The sequence below is a fragment of the Arvicola amphibius genome, chromosome 9, assembly GCF_903992535.2.
Source record: "Arvicola amphibius chromosome 9, mArvAmp1.2, whole genome shotgun sequence".
NCBI lineage: Eukaryota > Metazoa > Chordata > Mammalia > Rodentia > Cricetidae > Arvicola > Arvicola amphibius.
The window spans coordinates 124380854-124405822 of record NC_052055.2 but is presented as its reverse complement, the minus strand read 5'-3'; the positions used below and the strand labels follow the sequence as shown (position 1 = coordinate 124405822).

At 48.0% G+C, this 24969-nt stretch overlaps 2 protein-coding genes and 1 non-coding gene across 4 annotated transcripts in view; all 3 read right to left on the bottom strand.

Annotated features, from left to right (window-relative positions):
• LOC119822487 (H-2 class I histocompatibility antigen, L-D alpha chain-like) overlaps nucleotides 1-24969 on the bottom strand; it is a 741986-nt gene that overhangs the window by 9866 nt on the left and 707151 nt on the right. The window lies entirely within an intron of this gene.
• The window catches only part of Ddx39b (DExD-box helicase 39B), a 13529-nt gene continuing 3784 nt past the window's right edge, over nucleotides 15225-24969 (bottom strand). Inside the window, exons 5-11 of one of the 2 annotated variants that reach the window (XM_038341850.1) lie at nucleotides 22546-22729; nucleotides 19800-19918; nucleotides 17441-17572; nucleotides 16175-16284; nucleotides 15944-16088; nucleotides 15669-15816; nucleotides 15225-15418 (exon numbers count right to left, since the gene is read on the bottom strand). In XM_038341850.1, the coding sequence (XP_038197778.1) occupies nucleotides 15402-15418; nucleotides 15669-15816; nucleotides 15944-16088; nucleotides 16175-16284; nucleotides 17441-17572; nucleotides 19800-19918; nucleotides 22546-22729 (855 nt within the window). In that variant the 3' untranslated portion in view covers nucleotides 15225-15401. Of the gene's footprint in view, nucleotides 15419-15668; nucleotides 15817-15943; nucleotides 16089-16174; nucleotides 16285-17440; nucleotides 17573-19799; nucleotides 19919-22545; nucleotides 22730-24969 lie in introns of those variants that run through there. The other variant, XR_005286797.1, reaches the window with a different exon arrangement.
• On the bottom strand, nucleotides 22419-22495 carry LOC119824096. Its single transcript, XR_005287032.1, has one exon. It is a non-coding gene; the product is annotated as a small nucleolar RNA SNORD83 (small nucleolar RNA).

Here is a 24969-nt window from a genome sequence, read left to right as displayed (position 1 = left end):
CTTGAATGAACTAAAATTTCACTTGCTGAAGACGCTGGTGAAGTTAGTTTTGGCTGAAGAACAGCTGAGTCTACAGCAGGACCCGTGTGCAACCTTTCTGGCCGTTTGACCACAAGATCATTTCTGCCCAGTGTGGTCTGGATGTGAGCACAGGCACAGGAGATTCCCTCAAACCCAAGCACATGGAAGCCTGGCTCAGCAGATGGGAAAGGTTGGCAGGGAGCTCACTTCAGTGTGGATCAAGTTACAGGAGAACTTAAGAAGGACGATACCATATAGGAAATCACCCTGGGGAGAGCCAGGTGCTGGGAGAAAACAACCCTGCTACTCCCGACAACCGAGGACTTCAGAGACTTCAGAATGGAATTCATGACCATGACAGTCTACCCAATCCACAGTGTGCAAAGTAGTGTGTCCCTGTGACCTTATCACATGTGCGTATAATGTACTTGGGTCATTTTTCCTCTCAATTCCTCTGTCCCTTTTCCAAGTCTACATCCCCAGTGCTCCTCCTGCTCTAATGGATCACTCATGGATTTCCCATGATCCATCCTGGTAATACATATTTTTTGTTTTATTTCTTTTTTTGTTCTATTTTTTTTATTTTCCAAGACAGTGTATCTCTATGTAGCCCTGGCTTTCCTGAAACTCACTATGTAGACGAGGCTGACCTCACACTGAGATATCTGCCTGCCTCTGCCTCCCAAGTGCCAGGAGTAAAGTTGTGTAACACCGTGCCTGGCTCCCTCTTGTTTTATGAGACAGTTTTTCACTGCCCAGTCCTGGCACATGAAGGCTTCATGGGATCTAGTTGTTTGTCAGACACTGTCTGGACTCCTCGAGCCTCTGGTTCCAGTGCAGACCTGGTGCCACTGGCTGAGTTTTCCATTGTCCTCTCTCTGTGCAGTTCAGGTCGTTCCCCTTCCACTTGGCCTTGATGCTCACATTGGCTTAGCAGCCGGCACCAGGCCAGTCCCCAGCAGGGGGCTTAGGACAAGGACTCTGTCACTCCAGGATCTTCACATACAAGTGGCATCCACTGTCACCATGAGGTCGGGATCTGTCCATGTACTTGCTCCATGTCTTCACTGAAGTGGAGGCTGAGGGGACCCTGGTGTCAGAAGGTGGGGAGAGTGGGGAGAAAAAAGGAGAATGGTGGCCTTCATGTTGGGTGAACACTTGGGTCTCATATGCAGCTCTCATACTCCTCTGATTTTTCATTTTCTATTTTAAGATTTATTTATTTTATGGGAACAAAACCCAGTCTTCTCCAAGACAGTAAGTGTTCTGACCACTGAGCCAACTCTCCAGTTCCTCTCAATTAATTTTTCAATAATTATCTTATGGTGTGTTAACAGAAATTCTATTTTGTCTGAGAAGGAATCATTTCCAAAATAAAGCAGCAGCAGGGGGAGTGGGTCATTCACACTTTGTTTAACCACACCCTCCTCTAGTGCATGTTGTTAGAAGATTGTTGGATTTTCCTGCCTCCTTTATTTAATATTAAAAACCTTTAAGTGCCTGCCTTTATTGTGGTATAGTACTTGTGTTTTAATAAATAAAGCTTGCCTGAAGATGAGAGGGCAAAGCTAAGGCACTAGAGGCTAGGCAGTGATGGCACACACCTTTAATCCCAGGATTTGGGAGACAGGGGCAGACAGATCTCTGTGAGTTCATGGCCACCCTGGGCTACACGAGATTGACCCAAGTGCTGGTGGCTTTCACCTTCAATCCCAGCACTGGGGAGTCACACGCCTTCAGTCCCAGCACTGGGGAGTCACACGCCTTCAATCCCAGCACTGGGGAGTCACACACAGCACTGGGGAGTCACATGCCTTCAGTCCCAGCACTGGGGAGTCACACGCCTTCAATCCCAGCACTGGGGAGTCACATGCCTTCAATCCCAGCACTGGGGAGTCACATGCCTTCAATCCCAGCACTGGGGAGGTGGAGACAGGAGAGATATGGCTGGACAGAGAGGAATATAAAGGGGAAGAGACAGGACCTAACTGGAGCATGGATACTGAGGTTGTTAAGAGAATATTGCAGGAGCTCCTTTGTTTGCCTGAGCCTTGGCAGAGGGAAGATCTCTCTAGTGGTTGGCTGTTTTGCTTTTCTGATTTTCATCTTGAACCCCAATATCTGTCTCTGGGTTTTTATTATTCCTGCTCCACCCAAGGAGTGCAGACCCCTGACCCAGAGTTACAGATGGTTGTTAGCCTACTGTGGATGCTGGGAATCAAATTCAGGTCCTCTGAAGAGAAGCCAAGTGCTCTCAACCCCTGGACCCTCTCTCTTTCCAGTCCCAGGCAACTACACTCATACTGTGTGTGTTAATGAGCTTTACGTCAGCTTGACACACGAACTCGTCACCTGAAAGGAGGGAATCTCAGCTGAGAAAACGCCTCCATGACATCCGGCTGTAAGGCATTTTCTCAATTAGTGATCAGTGGGGAGTGCCTAGCCCATTCTGGGTGGTTCTGGCCCTGGGCTGGTGGTCATGGGTTCTGAGGAAGCAGGCTGAGCAAGCCACGAGGAACAATGAGTAAGCAGCACCCCCCATGACTCCAGGTGCCTGCCCTGTGTGAGATCCTGTCCTGTCTTCCTTCAGTGATGAGCAGTGAAGTGTAAGCTCAACAAACCCTTTCCTCCCCATCTGGCTTTGTGGTCCTGGTGTTTTGTTGCAGCGATAGAAACCCCGACTGACACAGGCGCCAACTCACCAGCCATCAGATGCTATTCTGCTTCACTTTCTTTGCTACGGCAAACACTGTGACCAAAAGCATCGTGGAGTGGAAAGGGTTTGACTTTCAGGTTACAGCCTGACCTTGGAGCTGGAGGCAGAAACTGAAGCCGAGACCATGAGACATGCTCACTGGCTGGCTCTCACTGGCTTCCTCTGCAAGCGTCTTTCTGTCAACCCCAGGTGCCCCTGCCTAAGGGTGTGTTGTCCACAGTGAGCTGGGCCATCCGACATCAATCTGTGCGGCACCCACTGCTCTGGTCCTAGAACCTTGGCTGGGGCAGTGAGGGAATGAAGAAAGGACAGACACACACACGATGAAGATGGGATACGGGGATCTCTAATGCTGCTGACACTTCCACACCTGGAACCCCCACGTTTATAGGTACAGTGGAGGACGGGGTTGGCTAGTCTGGGCACGAGGTCTCTACAGGTGAGCAGTCTCAGGCTATGAACATCCAGGAGCAGGAAGCCAGAGTTGGTAATCTTAGCACACGCTGACCCATAGTTCATAGACTCATGCTTGGCTCCCAAGGAGAACTCTGCCATCTCTGGAGCCAGGCCTGTGTTGGTAATTGTCAATGTCCCACAGGTCATCTGATCTTGGAGTCCTCAACTGGCCATGTTGAACACACATTCACTCACTCACTCTGGACTTCCTCTGCTCCCTACAAACCAGCAATCAAGAAGATGCCCATGATACAGCCTGAGAGCCATATTAATATTTTCCTAAAATCTAACTGCTTGAGTGTCTTTTCTTGTCTAATTGCATTCCTTAACTTCTTTCTGAAAGAAGTCATACCTCTGCTAATTCTCCCAGATTTATCAAGTTCTTCTTTGATTATGCCTTCCTTCATCGGTCAAAGTAAGCTCTACACACGAGAAAACATATGCTACTTTTCATATCATAAGTCAAGGTTTATTCTACATCCTGGTCAACTAAATCATTTCAGCAGAGAGATGGGCATATCCGTGGCTGCAGGTGACAGGCTATTTGCTTACTTATTTCCACCTGGAAATGCCAATCAATGTGTTCACGTGTAAACCCTAGTTTACCAGCACCATAGCATTGACTAGTCTGCTAAGTTTATTTGTTAGCTGTCAGAATCTTTTTTTTTTTCCTTTTTCTCATGGTTTATTTTTTTTTATATTTAAAAATTTCCATCTCCTTCCCTCCTCCTCCCCCCTCCCTCCCCTCCTTCTCCCCCTTCTCTCCATGAGAAATGAGAAGATGCAGTCTCTCAAGTCCTCTTTATGGACCTTGTTGATGCTAGGGAAATTCATAGTGTTTTTCCATATGGCAAGAGGACAGTAAACTTCTGTCTTAGTCACCGTTCTGCTGCTCTGAGGAGACACACAGTGAGTATAGAAAATTGCTGAGACAAGGAGATAGCAAATAAGTAAAACACAGGAGATTTACTAGTGTTGGAATTCCTTTCCTGCTCCGTCTTTTCTTGTATATATCAACTTCCTTAATTTGCCTTCCTAATACTTTATTTCATTCTTTATCTTATGTTAAATAAAGACATTATTACACTTTCATCAATGTGCGGTAGCAGCTGCTGTGGACTAAATTGCCCCCCCATCTATATGATGCCAGCCCCACCCCTAATTTGACTATATTTGGAAATAGGGTAAGAAGGAGTTAATTGTGGCGGCCGCACTTACATTCGCCATTACAAGATGGCGCCGAGGGCTAAAGTAAACAAGTATGTGGCGCGAACTTTTCGCGCCACATCTGCCTGGCAACAGGTTTCCACCAATCCTTTTCTGCCACGTCACCTAATCAGTAGACACGCCCCGTCCTCCTCTATATAAGCCGCCACCCAGCCCGGCTCGGGGCCCCCTGCTTCCAGCTCTCCCTCAACCAAGCAGCGCTTCATTAAAGTGTGATCAGAGAAGAATCCTGTGTCGGTGGTGATCTTTCCCTGCTGGTCAGGGTTCGCTCGCCGCAGCTGGTGCCGAAACCCGGGAACTTCGGCGGACACACACAGGGGGCCGAAAAGGATTCAGAACTCTACACACGAAGCGGTCGGCGCCGGTAAGTATCCTTAGGTATGCTTCTTGGAGGAATTAGTCCTTTGTGGTTTGCACTAGCAGTGGTTGTTTTTGCTGTAGTGGTTTATGCCTTTTGCATTTTTATCCGTTGTCATAGACCAGGAGAGGAGTGTCTCTGCTGTAACATCTAAAGTGAAAGTAAATCCGTAGCAGATAAGGCGATTTTTCTGCCCTTTTGTAAGCCTCTTGTAGAAAAGTGAGCAAAGATGGGCAACGATCAGTCTGTCTCCAGTGTATGCGATTTTGTAGATCCCATACAGCGGTTACTACAGGAGAGAGGATTGAAAATTTCGAAATCCACCATAAAGGTGATTGTCGGGGATATTGATCGCATGGCGCCGTGGTTTGCGGTGTCTGGGGATCTAAATCTGCATTGCTGGAGAAAGCTAGGCAAAGATTTGGAGGCAGCAAAGGAACAGGGGCAATTAAAGAAGGGGACTTATCCTTTTTGGAGATTAGTACACTCCTGTTTGAAAGACGGAAAAAATGTAGAGGAGTTAAGAGAAGGAAGGAAAATGTTGGCAAGACACCAGGACAGCCTTTCAGAAGCAGGTTCAAAGACAGAGGAGGATACAGAAGAAAAGTGCACGGTAATAAGGAACAAAAAAGGAGAAAAGAAAGATATAAAAGAAAAAGAGGATCCTAAGATAAATAAACCTTCAGCACCTCCCCTATATCCGGTGCTGGATGAATTCGCAGCCTTGCGGCTGGCTGAAGAGGAGCTGGTAGAGGCAGAGGAGGAGAGCTTAGAGGAGGAAGATGCACGTTATGAGGAGGAGAGATATGGGCCAGCTCTAAAAGTGCCTACTAGAGAGTTTCCCCCTCCTTACGTGCAGCCCAGGAGTAGCTGCCATTTCATCGACAGGGGCACTCTTGCGCAGTTAGCTGTGCATTATCCACCTTCAGTGGTGGTATTTCCTGTTTTTGAGGATCAAAATCAACAAAGATATCATGAGCCAGTCCCTTATAAAGAGTTAAAAGATTTAGTGGAAGCGGCAAAGACTTATGGAGCTAATGCGCAGTATACCCGCACATTACTGACTCGGTTGACCACCAGAGCTATGACACCAACAGATTGGTGGGAAATTGCTAGAGCATGCCTTTCTACAGGTCAATATCTAGATTATAGATCTATAGTGGTAGAAGCTGCTCACACTCAGGCTCGAGTAAATGCGCAAACGCCAAATCGAGCTCCCTGGAATGCAGACATGTTATTAGGGCAAGGGCAATGGACGGCTAATCAAACAGCCTATCCAGTGGAGGTATATCAACAAATTAATGAAATTTACACAAGAGCATGGAAAATGATACCAAAAAGAGGTGAAGTGACGGGCAACCTTACTAAAATTATTCAAGGCCCTACTGAACCTTTTTCGGAGTTTGTGGCTCGCATGATGGAAGCTGCAGGAAAAGTTTTCGGTGAGGCGGAAGAAGCTATGCCTCTGGTTCAGCAGTTAGTGTTTGAACAGGCTACTAAAGAATGTAAGAGAGCCATCATGCCGTGGAAAAATAAAGGACTGGATGCTTGGCTTAAGGCCTGCCGAGAGATAGGCGGCCCTCTAACTAATGCTGGCCTAGCGGCTGCTATGCTAGCAGTCTCCAGGGGGCAGGGAAGATCAGGTACCTGCTTTAATTGCGGGAAGCCGGGGCATGTACGAAAAAATTGCCCCCAAGGCACACATAAAAAGAGCCAAGGTCAGAGACAGCCGGGCACATGCCCGCGGTGCAAAAAGGGAAAACACTGGGCAAATGAGTGTCGATCCGTAAAGGATATCAATGGACAGCCCATACCTAATGCAACATCAGCCATGTCAAAAAACGGGCAGAAGGGCCCACTACCCCAGGGCCCGAGAATTTATGGGGCAATTCAGGAGCCAAACATGAGACCACCCCAGTCATCAGAAGGGCCACCACAGGCTCCGCAGGGTTGGACCTCCGTGCCACCACCGGATTGGTACTGACTCAGAGTATGGGTGTTCAAGCTATAGACACAGATATGTCAGGACCTCTAGAGGAAGGAACAGTGGGACTAGTTTTAGGAAGATCCTCCAGTACTCTTAGAGGGTTATTAGTGCTACCTGGAGTGATCGACCCTGACTACAAAGGCATTATTAAGGTAATGTGTCATTCTCCGTTTGGCATCATTTCGATTGCACCCGGAGATCGTATTGCACAATTGTTAATTCTTCGATCAGACCATGAAAAATTTCCCTCTTATGAGAAAGAGAGGGGCAAGCGAGGGTTCGGCTCCTCTGGGGTTGAACTAGCATGCTTGTCTATAGGACTTGATGATCGCCCCATGTGTACCCTAGAAATAGAAGGAAAGCTCTTTACGGGCCTATTGGATACCGGAGCGGACAGAAGTGTGATGCGTAAACAGGATTGGCCGAAGAGGTGGCCGTTACAGACGGCTGCACAAACCTTACAGGGTCTAGGATATCAAAATACTCCAGATATGAGTGCTAAGCAATTGCATTGGAGGATGGAACACAGTCAAGGCATTTTTCAGCCTTTTGTCATAGACCTTCCTTTAAATTTATGGGGAAGGGATGTACAACAACAATTAAAATTGATAATTACCAATGATTATTCTCAAGTGAGTAAAGATGTCATGAAGGCACAAGGCTTTGTACCAGGAAAAGGGCTGGGGGCTCGCCTTCAAGGACGAAGTGATCCCGTGTTGCCCACTCCCAAATCTGATCGGAAGGGCTTGGGTTTTTCCTAGGGGCCACTGATGATGCGTTACGCATCCCCTGGGGCACAGATACACCCGTTTGGGTGCCTCAGTGGCCCCTGTCTATGGAAAAGCTCCAGGCCGCACACATATTAGTTAAAGAACAACTTCAGCTTGGTCATATTGAACCTTCTGTGTCTCCTTGGAATTCTCCTATTTTCATCATAAAAAAGAAGTCAGGAAAATGGAGGCTGCTGCATGACCTTAGAGCAGTTAATGCACAAATGCAACTCATGGGATCTGTCCAAAGAGGGTTGCCTCTTTTAAGTGCTTTACCAAGAGATTGGCCTGTTTTTGCCATAGATGTTAAGGATTGCTTCTTTTCTATACCCTTGCATGTTTTAGATAAACATCGTTTTGCATTTACTGTTCCCTCTATAAATCACGAACAGCCTGATGAACGCTATCAATGGAAGGTCTTACCACAGGGTATGGCCAACAGTCCCACCATGTGCCAGCTATACGTGGATCAGGCGTTACAACCAGTGAGACGTAGTTTTCCAAAAGTTAGGCTGATCCATTACATGGATGATATCCTATTGGCAGCAAAACAAGAGCATATGCTAGAACGGGCATTAGTTGCCCTGGAGGCATCCTTAAAACAAAAGGGGCTGATTATTGCCGCCGATAAGATTCAAAAGACAAGTATTATAGAGTTTTTAGGAGCCCATGTTACCCCAAAACAGATTTTTCCACAAAAAATTTGCATTCGCACATCACATTTACGCACTTTAAATGATTTTCAAAAATTGCTCGGAGATATAAATTGGCTGAGAGGATATCTCCCCATTACCCGTGAAGCTTTGCAGCCGTTGTTCTCAATATTAGAAGGAAATCCTGATGTAACGTCACCTAGAGAGCTTACACTCAAGGGAAAAGAAGCATTAAAGATAGTGGAAAAGGCCATAGAACAAGCGCAGGTTCTTCGGTTTGATCCAGAACAACCATTATTGCTTTGCATTCTGCGCACTGTTGGTCATCCTACTGGAGTATTGTGGCAGACAGGCCCGATTTGGTGGATACATGGTCATACACTTGGTTCACGCACGTTAAGCTATTATCCTGATTTAGTGGCACAACAGGCATTATTGGGAGTGAAGTTCAGCTTGACCACCTTTGGAAAAATGCCAGAGAAGTTAATATTGCCCTATACCAAAGATCAAATTGAAGTTTTGACAGGGACTACTGATGATTGGGCCGTATTGATTTCCTCATATTCAGGCGTTATTGATAATCATTATCCGTCTGATAAATTGCTGTCCTTTATGGCACAGAATGTTGTATATTTTCCAAAGATTACCAGTGCTTCTCCTTTGAATAATGGCTTGACTATTTTTACTGATGGGTCCAAAACTGGAATTGGAGCCTATATGGTATATGGCTCCCCGCCTGTTACTCTGAAATTTCGCTCTGGAGCACCCCAAGTCGTGGAGTGTCAAGTAGTGTTGGAGGTCTTTAAGGCCTTTCCCCATCAGCCTTTTAATTTGTATTCTGATTCATGCTATGTAGTTAATGCTGTAAAACATCTGGAAGTGGCTGCATATGTTAAACCTAGTAGCATGGTTGCATCTTTGTTATTACAAATTCAGAATTGTATAATTCAACGTGCTAAACCATTTTTTATCGGTCATATTAGAGCTCATTCCGGTCTTCCTGGACCTATGACTGAAGCTAATGATATGGTTGATAGGGCTACCAGGGAAATGGCTTTAGTTGCCCTGGATCCTATGCAATCGGCTGAACAATTTCATAGAAAGTTTCATGTGCCTGCAAATACCCTTCGCCTTAAGTTTAATATTACTCGCGACCAAGCGCGTGAGATAGTTAAACAATGTTCCTCCTGTGTGATCTTTCATCATCCGCCTCATATTGGGGTTAATCCACGTGGGTTAAAGCCACTTACCCTTTGGCAGATGGATGTTACTCATGTTTCAGAATTTGGTAAACAAAAATATTTGCATGTTTCCGTGGACACTTGTTCAGGTGTTATACATGCCACCCCGTTATGTGGTGAAAAGGTCCTTAACGTAAGGACCCATTGCCTAGAAGCCTGGGCTGCTTGGGGCAAGCCTTATTCTTTAAAAACTGATAATGGCCCGGCATATGCCTCTAAAAGTTTTCAACAGTTCTGCTCTATTTTCGAAATTAATCATACTACTGGTTTGCCCTATAATCCACAAGGACAAGGCATCGTGGAAAGGGCTAACCGCACCATTAAGGAATTGCTTCAAAAACAAAAAGGGGGAATAGCCGAGGGCGCATCCCCGCGAGATAGAATATCTCTCGCTCTCTTTACATTTAATTTTTTGACCTTGGATTCCAATGGCTGTTCAGCCGCGGAAAGACATATGGACCACAGACACAGAAATACAGAATTAGTAAAATGGAAGGATGTAATTGATAACAAATGGTATGGACCGGACCCTGTGATACAGAGGTCCAGGGGAGCTGTTTGTGTCTTTCCTCAGAATCGGCCAGATCCGGTGTGGATCCCTACCAGACTGACAAGGATCGTGACAACACTGGAACAGCCTGACGAAGAGCAAGGAGATGTTGCTGCTCCTGATCCTGTTGGTGAACCTGCCGGTTCCAGTTGAATCTGAAGAATCTTATTTCTGGGCTGTGGCCCGTACATGGCCCATTCCAATTCCTGTTCACAATGAGTCCACAATATTGCCACAATTTTTTGTTGATAGTTGCCAATTGAACTTAGTTTGCAAAAAGGTGGATGCTCAGGAACAGAAATTTAATCAAACTGTAGTGCCCCTAGCAGGAACTTTATGTTTTACCACAAATCAGAGCACTTCTATCTCAGACTGCATCTTGCTAGATGCTATGAATCTTACTGTAGCTAGAGATCCATTTTTAGAAGATACCCCTAATTTTTTGAGAAAGGCCATTAGCGTAGCCCTGCCTCAGGTCAGATCTGGAGCTAAATCTGGATCTGGCTCCTATTTCGGTTCCAATGATACTGTTAATGTTACCACTTATGGGATCAGTTGCAACCTTACAACGCCCAATTGGGTACAGGTTAGCAAGGTTAATAATAGTGATTCACAGGTTGGCAATAGTAATCATACTAGTAATAATATTTTTTCTTGGTCTGTCCCTAGATGCTCTGGTAATGATTTGAGCTATCCCCCTGAATTTGTGGATTGCAGAGGACGATATGATAAGTTTTACAATAATTCTGGATGGGTTCTTAGGAATCTTAACCATTTTAAGGTTAAAAGAAAACTTATGATAAAGGTTGGATCACCCTTTACACCATGGATACTTATGAATTCCAGAGGAGCTATAACTGAGTTGTCTCCATTTGCTACATTTGTTCGCTCTGGAATAATTATGTTAAATAATTATACAGGGATTATGAATCACACTTCTAAAGAAATTAATATAACTAGTGTAGAGAAAAAACATAATACTACTCTACGGCAAACCAGAGTTTGCCTGGATCCTCCCTTTGTCTGGCTTTTGTTTAATACTACAGGGAGTTCAAATAATACTGCAGTTGATTGCAAGAAGGATAATTGCTCTCTGTCACAATGTTGGAATTTCTACCATTCAGGTGCGATTGTTATGCGCATCCCTACCTTTGTGTTTTTGCCTGTAAAAGCCAATCCTAAGAACTTCCCATTAGCCACCCTGGTTCGCCGGAAAAGGGATTTTGGCATTACAGCAACTATTGTGACGGCTATTGCAGTGTCTGCTGCTGCAGCTGTTACTGCAGGAGTAGCTATGGCCAATCAAGTTCAGACAGTTACTTTTATCAATTCCGTGGTTCAAAAAACCTCGGACGCTATGTATATACAAGAAAAGATTAACCATCAATTAATGTCAGGTATTTTATTGTTAAATAAGAGAGTTGATTTGGTGGAAAGAAATATGTTAAAAATGTTTGATATAGTTACCTTTGGTTGTGTAGATCGTACTAAGCATTTGTGTGTTACCCCCTATACTGCTACCCTTAATGAATCCCGAGCGATTTCTCAATATCTAAATGGCAATTGGACAAGGGAATTGGAACAATTGCAAGCAAATTTTAGTTTGAAGATTTTGGCTTTGAATCAAACCCAGGCGACTATGGTTTCGCTGGGGGAATTTACAGATTGGCTGGTAGATACCTTTTCATATATTAAGGAATGGGCAGGGGTTGGCGTGCTAGGATTAATATTAACTTCGGGAGTGATATTGGCGTTGTTTCTGATTCTAAGGCTGATTCGGGTAAGGAAACGGGAAAAGGTGGCCATTGCTCGTGCCCTCGCAGCCTTGGAGGCCGGTAACTCCCCCCAAGCTTGGATCAGCATCTTACAGGACTCCTGACCCTAATCCCTGCTTTTGCACCCGAAGGCCATTGAGCCATTGCACTCGGAAAGAGGGATCGATGAGGTTCCCCTGAATCTGGGGATGTGTTGTCCTGGACAGGAGGTTTTGCACCTAAGAGTGCACTGAGTAGATCCACTCAGGAGATCATGACCTTATGCATATGGGTAGTCCCGCTTATTTTTCCCATCCCTGAGAAAAACGGGACATGTCTACATTTTCAGGGTAAGGTCCTCTGACCTCAGCCTTGACTGTCTTTTAAATTTCATAAAATTAAAAGGGGGGAACTGTGGCGGCCGCACTTACATTCGCCATTACAAGATGGCGCCGAGGGCTAAAGTAAACAAGTATGTGGCGCGAACTTTTCGCGCCACATCTGCCTGGCAACAGGTTTCCACCAATCCTTTTCTGCCACGTCACCTAATCAGTAGACATGCCCCGTCCTCCTCTATATAAGCCGCCACCCAGCCCGGCTCGGGGCCCCCTGCTTCCAGCTCTCCCTCAACCAAGCAGCGCTTCATTAAAGTGTGATCAGAGAAGAATCCTGTGTCGGTGGTGATCTTTCCCTGCTGGTCAGGGTTCGCTCGCCGCAGTTAATTAGGGTTAAATGAGGTTGTATGAAAACTGTGGTAGTTAACGATCATTGCCAACAAGTAGACTGGAAATCGCTTAGGCTAGTGGAGATCCCTCTGGATAAGACTCTGCAGGCATTTCCAGAGAGGATTAACTGAGCGGTAAGAGCCGGAATGTTGGCAGAATCATGCCATGAAAGGAAGGCTTAGGTGGAATAAAAAAGAAAAAGGAAAAAGACAGCAAAATTCTAGCATTCTCTGTTCTCTGTTTCCTGGCTTACTGTGATCTGAATAGCTTTGCTACGTCTTCCAAACCATGATGGCCTGAATCCTCTGAAACCATGAATTCAAATAAATCCTTCCTTCTTTTAAAAAAAAAAAAAAAAAGATGCCCATCTGAGGGAGGCAATTCCTCAGACGAGGGTCACTCTGCCCAGGTGTCCACACTGACAAGATTGGACACCACAGGAAGCAAACCTGCACGTGTGGTTGGTTATGTGCTGCCAGCAACTTTCCCACAGCAGACACCGTCTGGATTGGTTTTTAGACTTTTATTTTATGTGTATGCATGTTTTGTATGTTTGTGCTCGTGTGCAGAGCCCGTGGAGGCCAGAAGAGGGCGACAGATCCCTGGAACTGCAGACAGGGATGTCTGCATGTAGGTGCTGCCACGTAGGTGCTGGAAACCAAACCCACAGCCTCTGTAACAGCAGCAGGTGCTCTTGACCATTGAACCACATCTCCGGCCCCACCACCTGCTTCTGTTTGAGGTAGATCAGGGGCTCATTACCTCCTGCAGCCTCCACCTGCAAGACAGTTTCTGGAGGAGGGTGGATGAGGGAAGTGGCTGTGCTGGTGTTCTGGAAGAGCTAAGGGGCCACATTGGTGACAGGATTTGAATCTTAGGAACTCTGGTTAGACATCCACCTCTTACCCCTTAGGGTATCTACGGGGACTTTACTGGGAAGCTAGACCCACAGTGGTGTGTCCTAGTCAGGGTTTCTATCGCTGTGATGACACACCATGACCAAAGACACTTGGGGAGGAAAAGGTTTGTTCATAGTTGGAAGTCAGGACAGGAAGTCACACGAGGCAGGAGCTGATGCAGAGGTCATGGAGGGTGCTGCTTTCTGGCTTGCTCTTCCTGCTTTTATTTTCTACCATCTGGTTGTCTTGAAACTCACTCTATAGTCCAGGCTGGCCTTGAACTGAGATCCACTGGCCTCTGTCTCACAAGTGCTGGGATTAGTGGGGTGTGCCACTATGCCCAGCTCTCAGTCTGTTTTTTTGTAGAGCCCAGAACCACCAGCCCAGGGATGGCACCACCCACAATGGACTAGGCCCACCCTCATCAGTCACTAAATAAGAAAATGCCAGCCAGGCAGTAGTAGTGCTTACCATTAATCCCAGCTCCTGGAAAGCAGAGGCAGATGGATCTCTGAGTTTGAAGCTATCCTGGTCTACAAAGCCAGGGCTACACAAAAACCCTGTCTCAAAACCAAAAAAAAAAAAAAAAGAGAGAGAGAGAGAAAAAACAAAAAAAGAAAAGAAAGAAAACAAAAAAGGAAAAAAAAAAAGAGAGGGAGGAGGGAGGAATGGAAGAAAATGCCCTACAGGCTTTCCTACAGCCTGGTCCTATGGAGGCATTTTCTTAATTGAGACTTCAATTAAGACTTGGTTAATTAAGTCTTAGAGGACTGTGGCTTGTATCACGTTGACATAAAACCATCCAGGAGACACCGAAGTGGGCAGAAAGGGTGCTCTAATGGTAACTGAGTGGGGAAACCTAGCAAGGCTTTCCTAGAGCTTTATGGCTTTCTCTGTGAACATCTCCTACCAGGACGTGGCCAAATCTCTTCAGGAAAGATGGCTCAGTGGTGGGAGCACTTGCTGCTGCAGCAGAGGACCCAGACTTGATGCCCAGCCCTCCTGTCAGGTGTAATTCCAGTTCCACAGGGCCCAGTGCCCTCTTCTGGCCTCAATGGGTAGTACACATGTAGAAAGCTATTTCTCATTTTCTGAGGCAGGTGTGAGCCTTCCAGTCAGGTAGACCTGGGTGTGAACACCACCTCAGGTTACCTGTTAGTGCGGAGGAGGCTGGCTGCACACCAGCATTCTAAAACAACTGAACCGCCAGGATCTGAAATCTCAACCAGCAACACACGTTCTAGTCTCTGCCTGGTCAGAACAGGCAGGGCTGCGGGCGGGTGCCTCATCCAGGCCTGGCCTGAAGATGCTACACTGTCGCCTGACACCTCCTGTCCCTGCCCCTCCAGGGAACCCAGCGACTTTGCCAAGAACTTCACAATAAACATGAACAGATACAGAGCCATGTCTGAGGTAAGAAACTTCGCACATGACCTTCTGAACATCAGATCAAACAGGAGAAAGGGACGACAGGCTTCAGGCCCCTGTCCTGGTTGAAGCTGTGCGGCCCCAGGGGAGCTGAACCAGGCCCTGCTTACATGTGCCGGACGTGTGGAAGGCACGGGCCCTGGTACTCGGGACCCAGAAGCTGAAGGGGCAGATGAGATGCTGGGAAACAGACCTCTCTCTACCTTCCGATTCCAGGCTCAACGTCGCATTGTCACCCTCCACTGCCACTTAGAATGGGAGAGACACCAGGAAGAGAAGGCAACAGGGAGCCACTGCCTCCTGGGTTTGGGCCGTCCTCACTGTGACCCTGCACCACAACAATCAAGCCCTGAACAGTAACAGACGGAGCACGCAAGACACCAGACACAGCCGTTTCATCCTTAGTTTTGTTAAAAAAAAAAAAAAAAAAAACAAACAAACAACAACTCTGATAAATCAGGAATAGGTTCAGGAGTGGTGGTGACACAGAGGGGGCATGGGCAGGGTAGGGTGAGGGCTGGCGGGCGGGGGGGAGGGGACAGTGGTGTCTCCACCCTGATCCCTGGTGTCCTCTTCTAACTCGACAGACGGCCACACTCCAGACTGGGTGATTCCTCTACCGCGTCTGTTCAACTGAAGAAAAACACCAGCAGTTACCAAAAAAGGGAAATTTCTCTCTCACACACTCTCAGCTGTCATAGGTTCAGAGGATACTTTTGGGAGTGGAGACACACATGCACACACACATATATACATGCTGTCACGAAGCTGTTTGTGTCACAGGTTCAGAGGATACACTTGATAGTGGAGACACACATGCACACACATATATATACATGCTGTCACAGGTTCAGAGGAGGCAGCACCGTGAGGGTGTACTCACTGTAGGAGGAGATGTCTATCTCATCAGGTAGCTCACTGATGTTGACCTCAAAGCGGTCCTGCACGTCATTGAGGATCTTGGCATCATTCTCATCTGACACAAATGTGATAGCCAAGCCCTTGGTGCCAAACCGGCCTGCCCTGGCCACCTGGAAGGAGACAAGGAAAAGACCACAAGCCTCAAAGGGGAGACAGAGGAGAGGAAAATGTAGAGCGCGCGGGCATGCGCGCACACAAACACACACAGAGGAAGTGGGGCAAGGGTGGGCAGCTCACCCGGTGCAGGTAGGTGTCCGAGTCCTCTGGCATGTCATAGTTGAAGGCGATGTTCACACGTTCAATGTCCATGCCTCGGCCAAACAGGTTGGTAGCCACAAGAATCCGCCGCTGGAAATCCTTGAACTGCTGATACCGAGAGAGCCTTTGTGAGGAAGGAGAGATGATTGAGACTCCCTTCTCAGCACACCTTTTCCTCCCCACAACACAAATCCATCATCTCCAGCTCACCTCTCCTCCTGGGGCATCCCACGGTGGATAGCAATGGCTGGGAAGTTCTGCTCCACTAGAAGCTGGGCCAGGGCAATGCACCGCTGCACGGACTTCACAAAGATCACCACCTAGGGGAGCACGGGCGTCATTTCTGGGATCTCACCTTTTGTTTTTACAGTTTATGTATATGTGGACACGTGTCCCAGGTGTGTTGAGAGCCCAGAGGACACTGGACCCTCTTCTGACACGTGGGTATCAGGAACTGATCTTGGGAACCCTGTAAGAACAAGAGTGCTCTTAACCTCTGAGCCAATCCTTCAGCCCCAGGGATCCGACTCTGCAAGTTTTTTAGATGGATGTCTATGTGTGTTTGTGAATGTACGCGGGTCTGTCCAGGTGCCTTTCAAGGCCAGAGGCCTATGCTGCATCCCCCTGGAGCCAGTTACAGGCACCTGTGCTAGGGAGTGAGTGTGGATCCTCTAAAAGAACAGGACGTTTGAGGCAGGGTTTGTGTGTAGCCCTAGTTGTCCTGAAACACATTATGTAGACCAGGCTGGCCCAAAACTTGAACTCACAAAGGTTCCCTGTCTTTCACTAATCAGTGCTTGAGTTTAAAAACGTGGGCCAGCACACCTGGCAGAACTTTTGCTTGACTGGTTCTTTGGTTTCAGTGTAGCCCTGGCTGTTTGGGAGCTCAGTCTGTAGACAAGACTGGAGTTGAACTCAAGAGGCTTGGCTGCCTCCATCTCCCGAGAGCTGAGGTTAAAGGCAGATGCCACCACAGCCTAGCCCTGGCAGAATTCCTAACGGAGTTCCCCAGTCCCTTATCCCGTTTCTTCTTGGATGTTCTTTTCTGCTCTTGAACCATCTGCCTGGGCCTAAGACAAGACTTCTGAACAGCCTGGCCTCTGAGCTGCCACGACACAAGACCTCACACCGGCACACACTGGTGAGGCCACCTCAGGAAAATGCTAGGAATGACAGCTACAGCCTAGAAAAGCAGATGAGCTTCTTCAAACACTAAGAGCCCCATACTGGCTCTGCGGTCACCTGAGCACAGGCTGACACCGCTACTCTTACGACAGCTGAGCCCCCACCTCAGAACCCACTCAAGGCTTCTCCACTTGCTGAGGTCCTCAAGTCCTCTACCTCAGTCTCTCACCCAGCGGCTCCATCTTCCCACCTCAGCCTCGCTCACCTCTTCACTTATTGGCTCCTCAATCACAGGCTCCGCCACAGTGGAGCTGTCCAGTGCTCATGCCCACAGAGACCCTCAATACTGACCTGGTTGAACTCGAGGACATCGAGAAGGTCAAAAAGCTTCCGGTTCTTCTCATTGTCCTTCAGTTTCACGTAGTATTGCTGCAACCCGTGCAGCGTCAACTTGGTCTCGTCATCCACGAAGATCTCCATAGGCTGAGGGAAGGAGGGGTGGGGCAGGAGGAGGGCAGAGTGGGGGGGTTAAACCTGGGGGGGTGGAGGACGCTGATCTCCAATACACCCCATGGACTGATGGGGAGGAGAGAGAAGACTGGAAGCCCCTCCCACCACAAAGAACACTCTGTACTAAGGTCCTTTTCCAGTGGATCTGGTAGCATCAACATCAGTTGGATTTTGAGAAGCCCAACTGAGAATGGTCAGAGAAAGGAACTCTGCACAGAGCACTGAAGCTCACAGTTACAAGATGTCTGTGTCAGGTGGAGCTGGTGGGGGAAAGGTAACAATGGAAGAGAGTGCTCAAGGGGACAGCATGGCCAGGTCACACAGGAGGCAGGGTGCTGGGGCCTGGGCAATGGCACCAGAACAGGACAGGGACAATTGCCCCACTTAACTGTCCTCAAGACCAGAAAGTTGTAATGGACACAGTCCTAAAGCCATTCAAAAGCTGGGCATTAGTGCACACTGACCCCAGTTTTAGGTGGCTGAGGTAGAGGTTTTTAAAATGTCATTAAAGAGAAGCAAACATTGACAAAGTTGAGACAGCCTGTACTCAAACCACTAGATCAGCTTTAGGGGAAACTCGTCTCTAAAGCCAGAGTCAGACCAGCAATACTCGGGAGGTGAGGGGTCAACACATGGTCCTCGACAACAGGAAGTGCAGGCTTCCCCCAGCCACAGCTGGACCTGACCACCTTTTTGAGCTCTAACTCAGCACAACTTTAACTTCTTCCAACATTTCCTCTTTTATGGCACCAGACAGCATCCTTAGCAGCTTGTGCTGACCCTCAGGGGTCTCCCTTTCTCTGCAGCCCCACCCCCTGCAGGTGCCTACAGACTCCATCCCTGAACCTATCTGCTTTCTTGGACTCTAAGGACATGGCCTCTCTCTTCCTCTTCCCAGCAGTTTTCAGATTTACAGCTTCCCTGCCCTACTGCTTTTCTCTGAAAATCTAATACAATCATCTTTTAGCATCAAAGGTGAAAGGGCAATAGAAAGGAACTCATCTTACATTTCATAAAGAACTGTATACCCACCCTTAACCCTTGAAGGGGAGGAAGGAACCTAAGTATTGAATCAGACACCAGTGAATTCTAGGCAGGACTTTCCCCATGCTCCATTCTGTCTCGAGAGACAGTTCACAGAGAGCCAGGGTTAAAGGGGGGGTGTCACAGAAGCCTCTTCCCGAAAGTAGGCTGGTAAGGCAGCTCCCCAAATAAGTGTCACAGCTTCCTAATTCTAGCCCCAAGCCCGGCCCAAGAGACAGCCATCTTCTCAAGGGAAGAAATGGGTCAGGGTAGGAGGACCCCACCCTCCCACTGCTCAGTCTTGGCACTGCCACCCTCCTGGTTACATCTCAGTGCAGCTTCCTGTTTGGCTTTTCCCATCACCCTCTAAGAAAAAATAAGAGGGAAAAATTCCACCACCCCTTTCAGGACACCCCTCCCCCAACAAGTACGGGGAAATGGGGTACAGCACATTAGGTTCAGGAAACCGGGAAGAGAAAAAGAGGCTGGTTTGGTCCTCAGCATCCTGGTCAGGCTCCCGTGGCCTCCGCGCTGCCATCCACTGCTGGTGGGTCCGCCGCTCCCGCCGTGCCTCAGCGAGTCTCTGCTGCAGGCTCCGTCAGCCAAGGCTCCGATGGGCGCAAGGAGGTATGGGCAGGAAGGAGGAGGGACTGGGGACTGAGGTGCCAAAGGCCCCCGCCCCGGGCGCTGGGAGGGGTGGACTCATGGTGCTGTCTGCTTGCTCTTCTTCTTGACAGGCCCTGCCACCTGACTGTCCCTGTCTTGCTCTCCTGCCTCTGAGATGTATGCACTTCGGTGAGCAGAGGCTCCAGCTGAATGCCCATGCCACCTGGAGGGTGCATGGCTGTGGTCGTGTGTAGGAGACGATGGCGGGTAGTAGGGCACAACATTGCGCCCTACCCCCAACAGTGAGAAGAAGCTCAAAAATGTTGTGATTAAAAAATGTCAAACGCTACCCGCTCTCACGTTAACCCGACCAAGTCTTCCGGAGTTTCCCTGGCACGCGGACCCTAGCGCTAACTGTCTCTGCCTCTGTTTCTTCAAGGAGCCGTCACTCCCGGGTGGACAAAGCTCCCTTCTTGGTGCTTGAAGGACAAGGGAGTCTGGAGGAAGAGGGCGAGGAAGGGGAGGAGGCAGCGGGCGGGGAGTGGAGGGAGAGAAGGTAGAAGGTATTTACATCTTGCATGAACTTGCGGCAGACTGGCCGGATCTCTTTGCTCAAGGTAGCACTGAACATCATGACCTGCTTCTCATGGGGGGTCATGCGAAAGATTTCCTGGACATCCCGACGCATGTCTGCGGGAGAGGATCATAGAAGGAAGTGAGGCACAGCCAGTGAGAGCTCAGGGAACACTCGAGAACCAAGGCCTCCTCCATCATCTCCAGAACAAGCCAGGCTTGGGGCACAGCCTTAGGGGGCAGGAGGATCAGGAGTTATATTTTGAGTTTTGAGAGCAGCCAAGGTTACTCAAGATTGAAAAAAACAAAGTAACAACATGGAAAAAGCGATGTATTTACAAAGATACTTGGGGTCAGGTTCTCGGCCCCCTTTTTTTAGCCAAGAAATTTAACTTAACCTAAAATCTAAATTTATAAAATGGACAAAATCCAACACGGGCTCAGGAACAGCAGTCCTTAAACACGGAGCACGAGGCTGGAGAGGCCCAGCATGTAGGAGCACTCGCTGGTAGGGAAGCCAAGGCCTCCAGGGGAACTCACAGAGAAATAATAACCCTGAGCCCCCTGCAGCACTACACTAAAGCTGGACTATGAAGGGAGGACTAGTATGGCCCCTACACAAGAATGACACAAAAATCTGTGAAACATTCCATACAAAAATAAACCTTAAACACAAATTATCTTGCCAGGTGTGGTGGCAGTGGCAGACATCTTGAATCCCAGCACTCGGGAAGTAGGGGTGGGCTGGTCTGAGCTGCCAGCCTGGCTCACACAGCTCCAGGCTAGGAAGAGGACTTACTGATGTGTGCATAGAAAACCACGACGCTGAGGCCACCCGGCAGCTCTTCCCCTACACCAGCCTACAAAGCACTCGCTGTAGACATCATCCACTCTCCAGCCTCACATCCCTGAACGGCCAGGCAAATATGACCTAATGCCCACCGTTACTCTGCCATCTTGGACAGCCAAGGCCATTTGGAAAGACTTCCCTCTGGGGCTATGTGCTTTCCTACTCTTGCAACTAACCAAAACCAAATTATTGTTTTCTTTTTTTTTGGTTTTAAAGATAGGCTCTTAAAATGGATGGAGCTAGAAAACACTATTTTGAGTGAGGTAACCCAGACACAGAAAGACAATTATCACATGCACTCACTCATAGGTGGTTTTTAGACATAAATCAAAGAAAGCCAGCCTACAAACCACAATCCCAGAGAACTTAGATAACAATGAGGACACTAAGAGAGACTTACACAGATCTAATCTACTTGGGAAGTAGAAAGTAGAAAAAGACAAGATCTCCTGAGTAAATTGGGAGCATGAGGACTTTGGAGAAGGGTTGAAGGGGGGAGGGGAGAGGCAGGAAGCCGAACAGAGAAAAATGTAGAGCTCAATAAAAGTAAATATAAAACACTTTATTCCTTGATAGCCCTAATTATTCTGTAATAATATATTTCAAATAAAAACAAAACAAAAAAGATAGGATCTTACTATGTAGCCCTTGGCTGGATTGCAATTCATAAAGACCCACCTGGGTTTAAAGGCACACAAGTTTTTGTTTTGCTTTTAAGAGAACAAGTTTCAGTTTGTAGGCGAGCTGGTCTCCAACTTAAAGAGACCCCTCAGCCTCACCCTTAGTGCTGGGATTAAAGGTGTGCACCACCACCACCCAGCACTAAGTTACTTTTAATTTTTATTATGTATGTAGGTGTTCTGCCTGCAGAAGAGGGCTTTGGATCCCCTGGGTTTGGCGCTACGTATGGCTACACTGCCATGTAGGAATGTGCTGGGATGAAAGCCAGGTCCTCTGGAAGAGCAGCCACTTCTCACCCTATGAACACCTTCTTTTTAGAGTGTATGGATATTCTTTCTGTCTGTGCTCCACTTCTATTCGGGGCCCATGGAGACCAAGAGGAACAAGATCTTCTTAGATTACGGACCATCATGGCTGCCACGTTGGTGCTGGGATAAACCCAGGTCCTTAAAAGAGCCGTCCGCTCAACTGCTCTACAAAATCCTTAACATTTTCTTTTAGCCGGGTGGTGGTGGCACACGCCTTTAATCCCACCACTCGGAAGGCAGAGGCAGGCGGATCTCTGTGAGTTCGATACCATTCTAATGGTTTACAAGAGCTAGTTCCAGGACAGGCTCCAAAGCCACAGAGAAACATTGTCACAAAAAACCAAGGAAAGGAAAAAAGGGGGGGGGACAAAAAATTTTCTTTAACCCCACGTGTCACACTACCCCACCAGAACTCATGACTTCTGTGAACACTCAGATGAACCTCAGAATTGACCTCTAGAAATCTGCTTATGAATTTCTGGTCCCGCATGCTACATACCACAGTGGTTCTCAATCTGTGAGTCCAGACAGGGGGAGGGGGATGAACATCCTTTCACAAGGGTCCCATATCAGATATTCACATGCTGATTCATAACAGTAGAATTACAGTTATGAAATAGCAACAAAATCTCATGGCTGGGGTCACAACAGTTGCACCATCAGAAAGGCTGAGAACCATTCTGTCCTGGGGCAGAAGGCGGCCCCTCTGCTCTACTTTAACAGGCCAGCATGCACAAGGCCTTCAGTGCCCAACCCCAGGGGAGGAAAAGGAATGCAGAGCCATCAGTCATGGGTGATAGATCCAGAGTCGTCCTTGCACACGCGTGCTCCCGTGTCAAGCAAACATCATTTGGCTCCAAGGGGCAGCTCCCAAACCCCGATCCCGGTCTACCACGGCCACTCACCGAGCTGTTCAAGCATCTTGTCACACTCGTCCAAGATAAAGTGTTTAATGTGCTTGAGGTTCAGGCTCTTATTTCGAGCCAGGGCTAGAATTCGGCCGGGAGTCCCCACAACGATGTGTGGGCAGTTCTTCTTCAGCACCTCTTCATCCTTCTTGATAGACAGACCGCCAAAAAACACTGCCACCTGTCAGCCAACAGGAAAGGCTCACGAGACAGGACGAGGCTCCAGTCCCCCCCAGAGTCCCCGTTATTTTCCTTCCCCCCCCCCCCTTTCTTCTCTCGTGATAAGTCTCACTGTGTAGCCCTGACTGGCCTTACACTCACTTTGTGATCAGCCTGTCTGCCGCCCAACTGCTAGGAAAAGGCACAGACCACCCTGCCAGACAGCGGAGCCTCATGAGCCTCCAAACACCAGGTAAGAAACAAAGGGACCTGATCAGCACTGCGGGGCCAACTGGGGGCAGGAATGATGATGGGTGTCCAGTCACCCAAATATTTTTTTTGAGACAGACTCTCTACATAGACCTGGCTGACCCACATAGCGAGGCCCATGTGAATCTAAAGCCATGGCTTTCTTAGAAGAATGGAAACAGCAAGAACACAAGAAGCCATCAGTTAAGTTTGAGTTACTACCAACACACACACACACACACACACACACAAAATACTAAGCTTCCCTAACTCAGCTGGTGTAGCTTTGGCTGACCTCCTGAGTGCCAAGATTAAGTCTTGCCTGTGTAAACGACTGGGTGAATGCTGGGGCCTGAGCTGTAATACTTTATCAAGTACCCCGTGGACTTCTCCAGTTTCAAGGGGAAAGAACAATCAGGGAGCACAATGTCACACTTATTCTTTTTTCTTTAAAGATTTATGTATACAGTGTATACTTAATTATGTACTCAGGACCTCTGGAAGAGCAGCCAGTGCTCTTAACCTCAGAGCCATCTCTCCAGCCTCCCCAAGGCTTATTCTATGGTAGCCTCTTCCTCCACTCTCACTCCAAAACCACTAATGGTTAACAAGGTTCGTGGCAAACAGGAGCATTCATGCCCAAAATGTTTTACCTTACATCTTTAAGCTCCCAAATATAAATTTTGGTCTGCAATAACTACTGAGGAAGAGTAAGCTAAACCTAATGGTGACTAGATAGGTCATTTGCAGAACCAAAGAAAGGTAGACAATTCTGTAAGTGACTGACGTGGGGGGGGGGGCAGCATATGGGGTGCTCAGCCTAACTAACTGCAACTATAGGCGCACACACCACATCCAGGCTCACCCCTACCCAAGACAGGGTTCCTCTGTGTAGTCCTAGCTATCCTGGAACTCACTCTGTAGACCACGCCTCAGAGATTCACAGGCCCCTGTCTCCCAAGTGCTGAAATTAAAAGCATGTGCCACCATGCCTGGCTCAGCCTTGTATATGATCCTGACCCTAAGAGCATTCTGGGTAGAGCATGGTGGTGCACTGCATGCTTTAATGTCAGCACTCAGGAGTCAGAGCACGTTACAAGACTACCAGGGCTACACAGAGAAAGCCAGTCCAAATAAATAGACGGGCGGATGACTAAATAAACAACCCATCGTGTTGTGTGCACATGCTGGGGTGGGAGCCTGCTCTCCCTCCCGCCTCCACGCGGTATGCGCTCACAGCTCAGCCAGCAGGCTGCACAACATACACTAACCAGAGCCACTTCTCTGGCCCTACTTTGGTTTTTAAAAAATTATTTTCAGTTTAGGGTTCTGCCTCAAAATTACTAGTTTAAAACATACAGTCGAGTCAGGGTGGTGGCACAAACCCATAACCCCTGCATTCAAGCTACAGAGGCAGGAGGATGGCAATCACCTGCCCATGGTGAGATTTTTTTTTCTCAACCAAGCAACACTATTATCTGTAAAGACTGTGAGCAAAAGGACTATTCTCCCCCACCGTAACCAGAACAGGCGTCTACGTCACCCCGCCCATCAGAGGGCCATGAAGCACTCTGGTCACAGCAGACCCCACACACTTAAGCATAGCAACACATCATCTCCAAGTCCCTAAACGATGCCAAGCTCCTGGTCAAAGTCCACACCGTGTCACACCGTAGCAGACACGGCCACCTCTCATCACTCTTGAGTCCACACAGCGGTTTGAGCTTTTGCTTCCTCTTGCTACACACACCCCATCTCCAGCAGTCTGACAAGCAGTGCTGGGGAACAGAAGAGCGCTCCAGCCAAACCAGGAGGCAAAGGCCTGTCCCAACTATTCAGGAAGCTGAGGCAGGAGGCTCAGGTTCAGGGCTGGCTCTAGTCTGAGGTGAGTTCAAGGCCTACCAGGGTAATTTGGTAAGAGTCAATCTTTTTTTTTTTTTTTTTGGTTTTTCGAGACAGGGTTTCCCTGTAGTTTCTAGAGCCTGTCCTGGAGCTAGCTCTTGTAGACCAGGC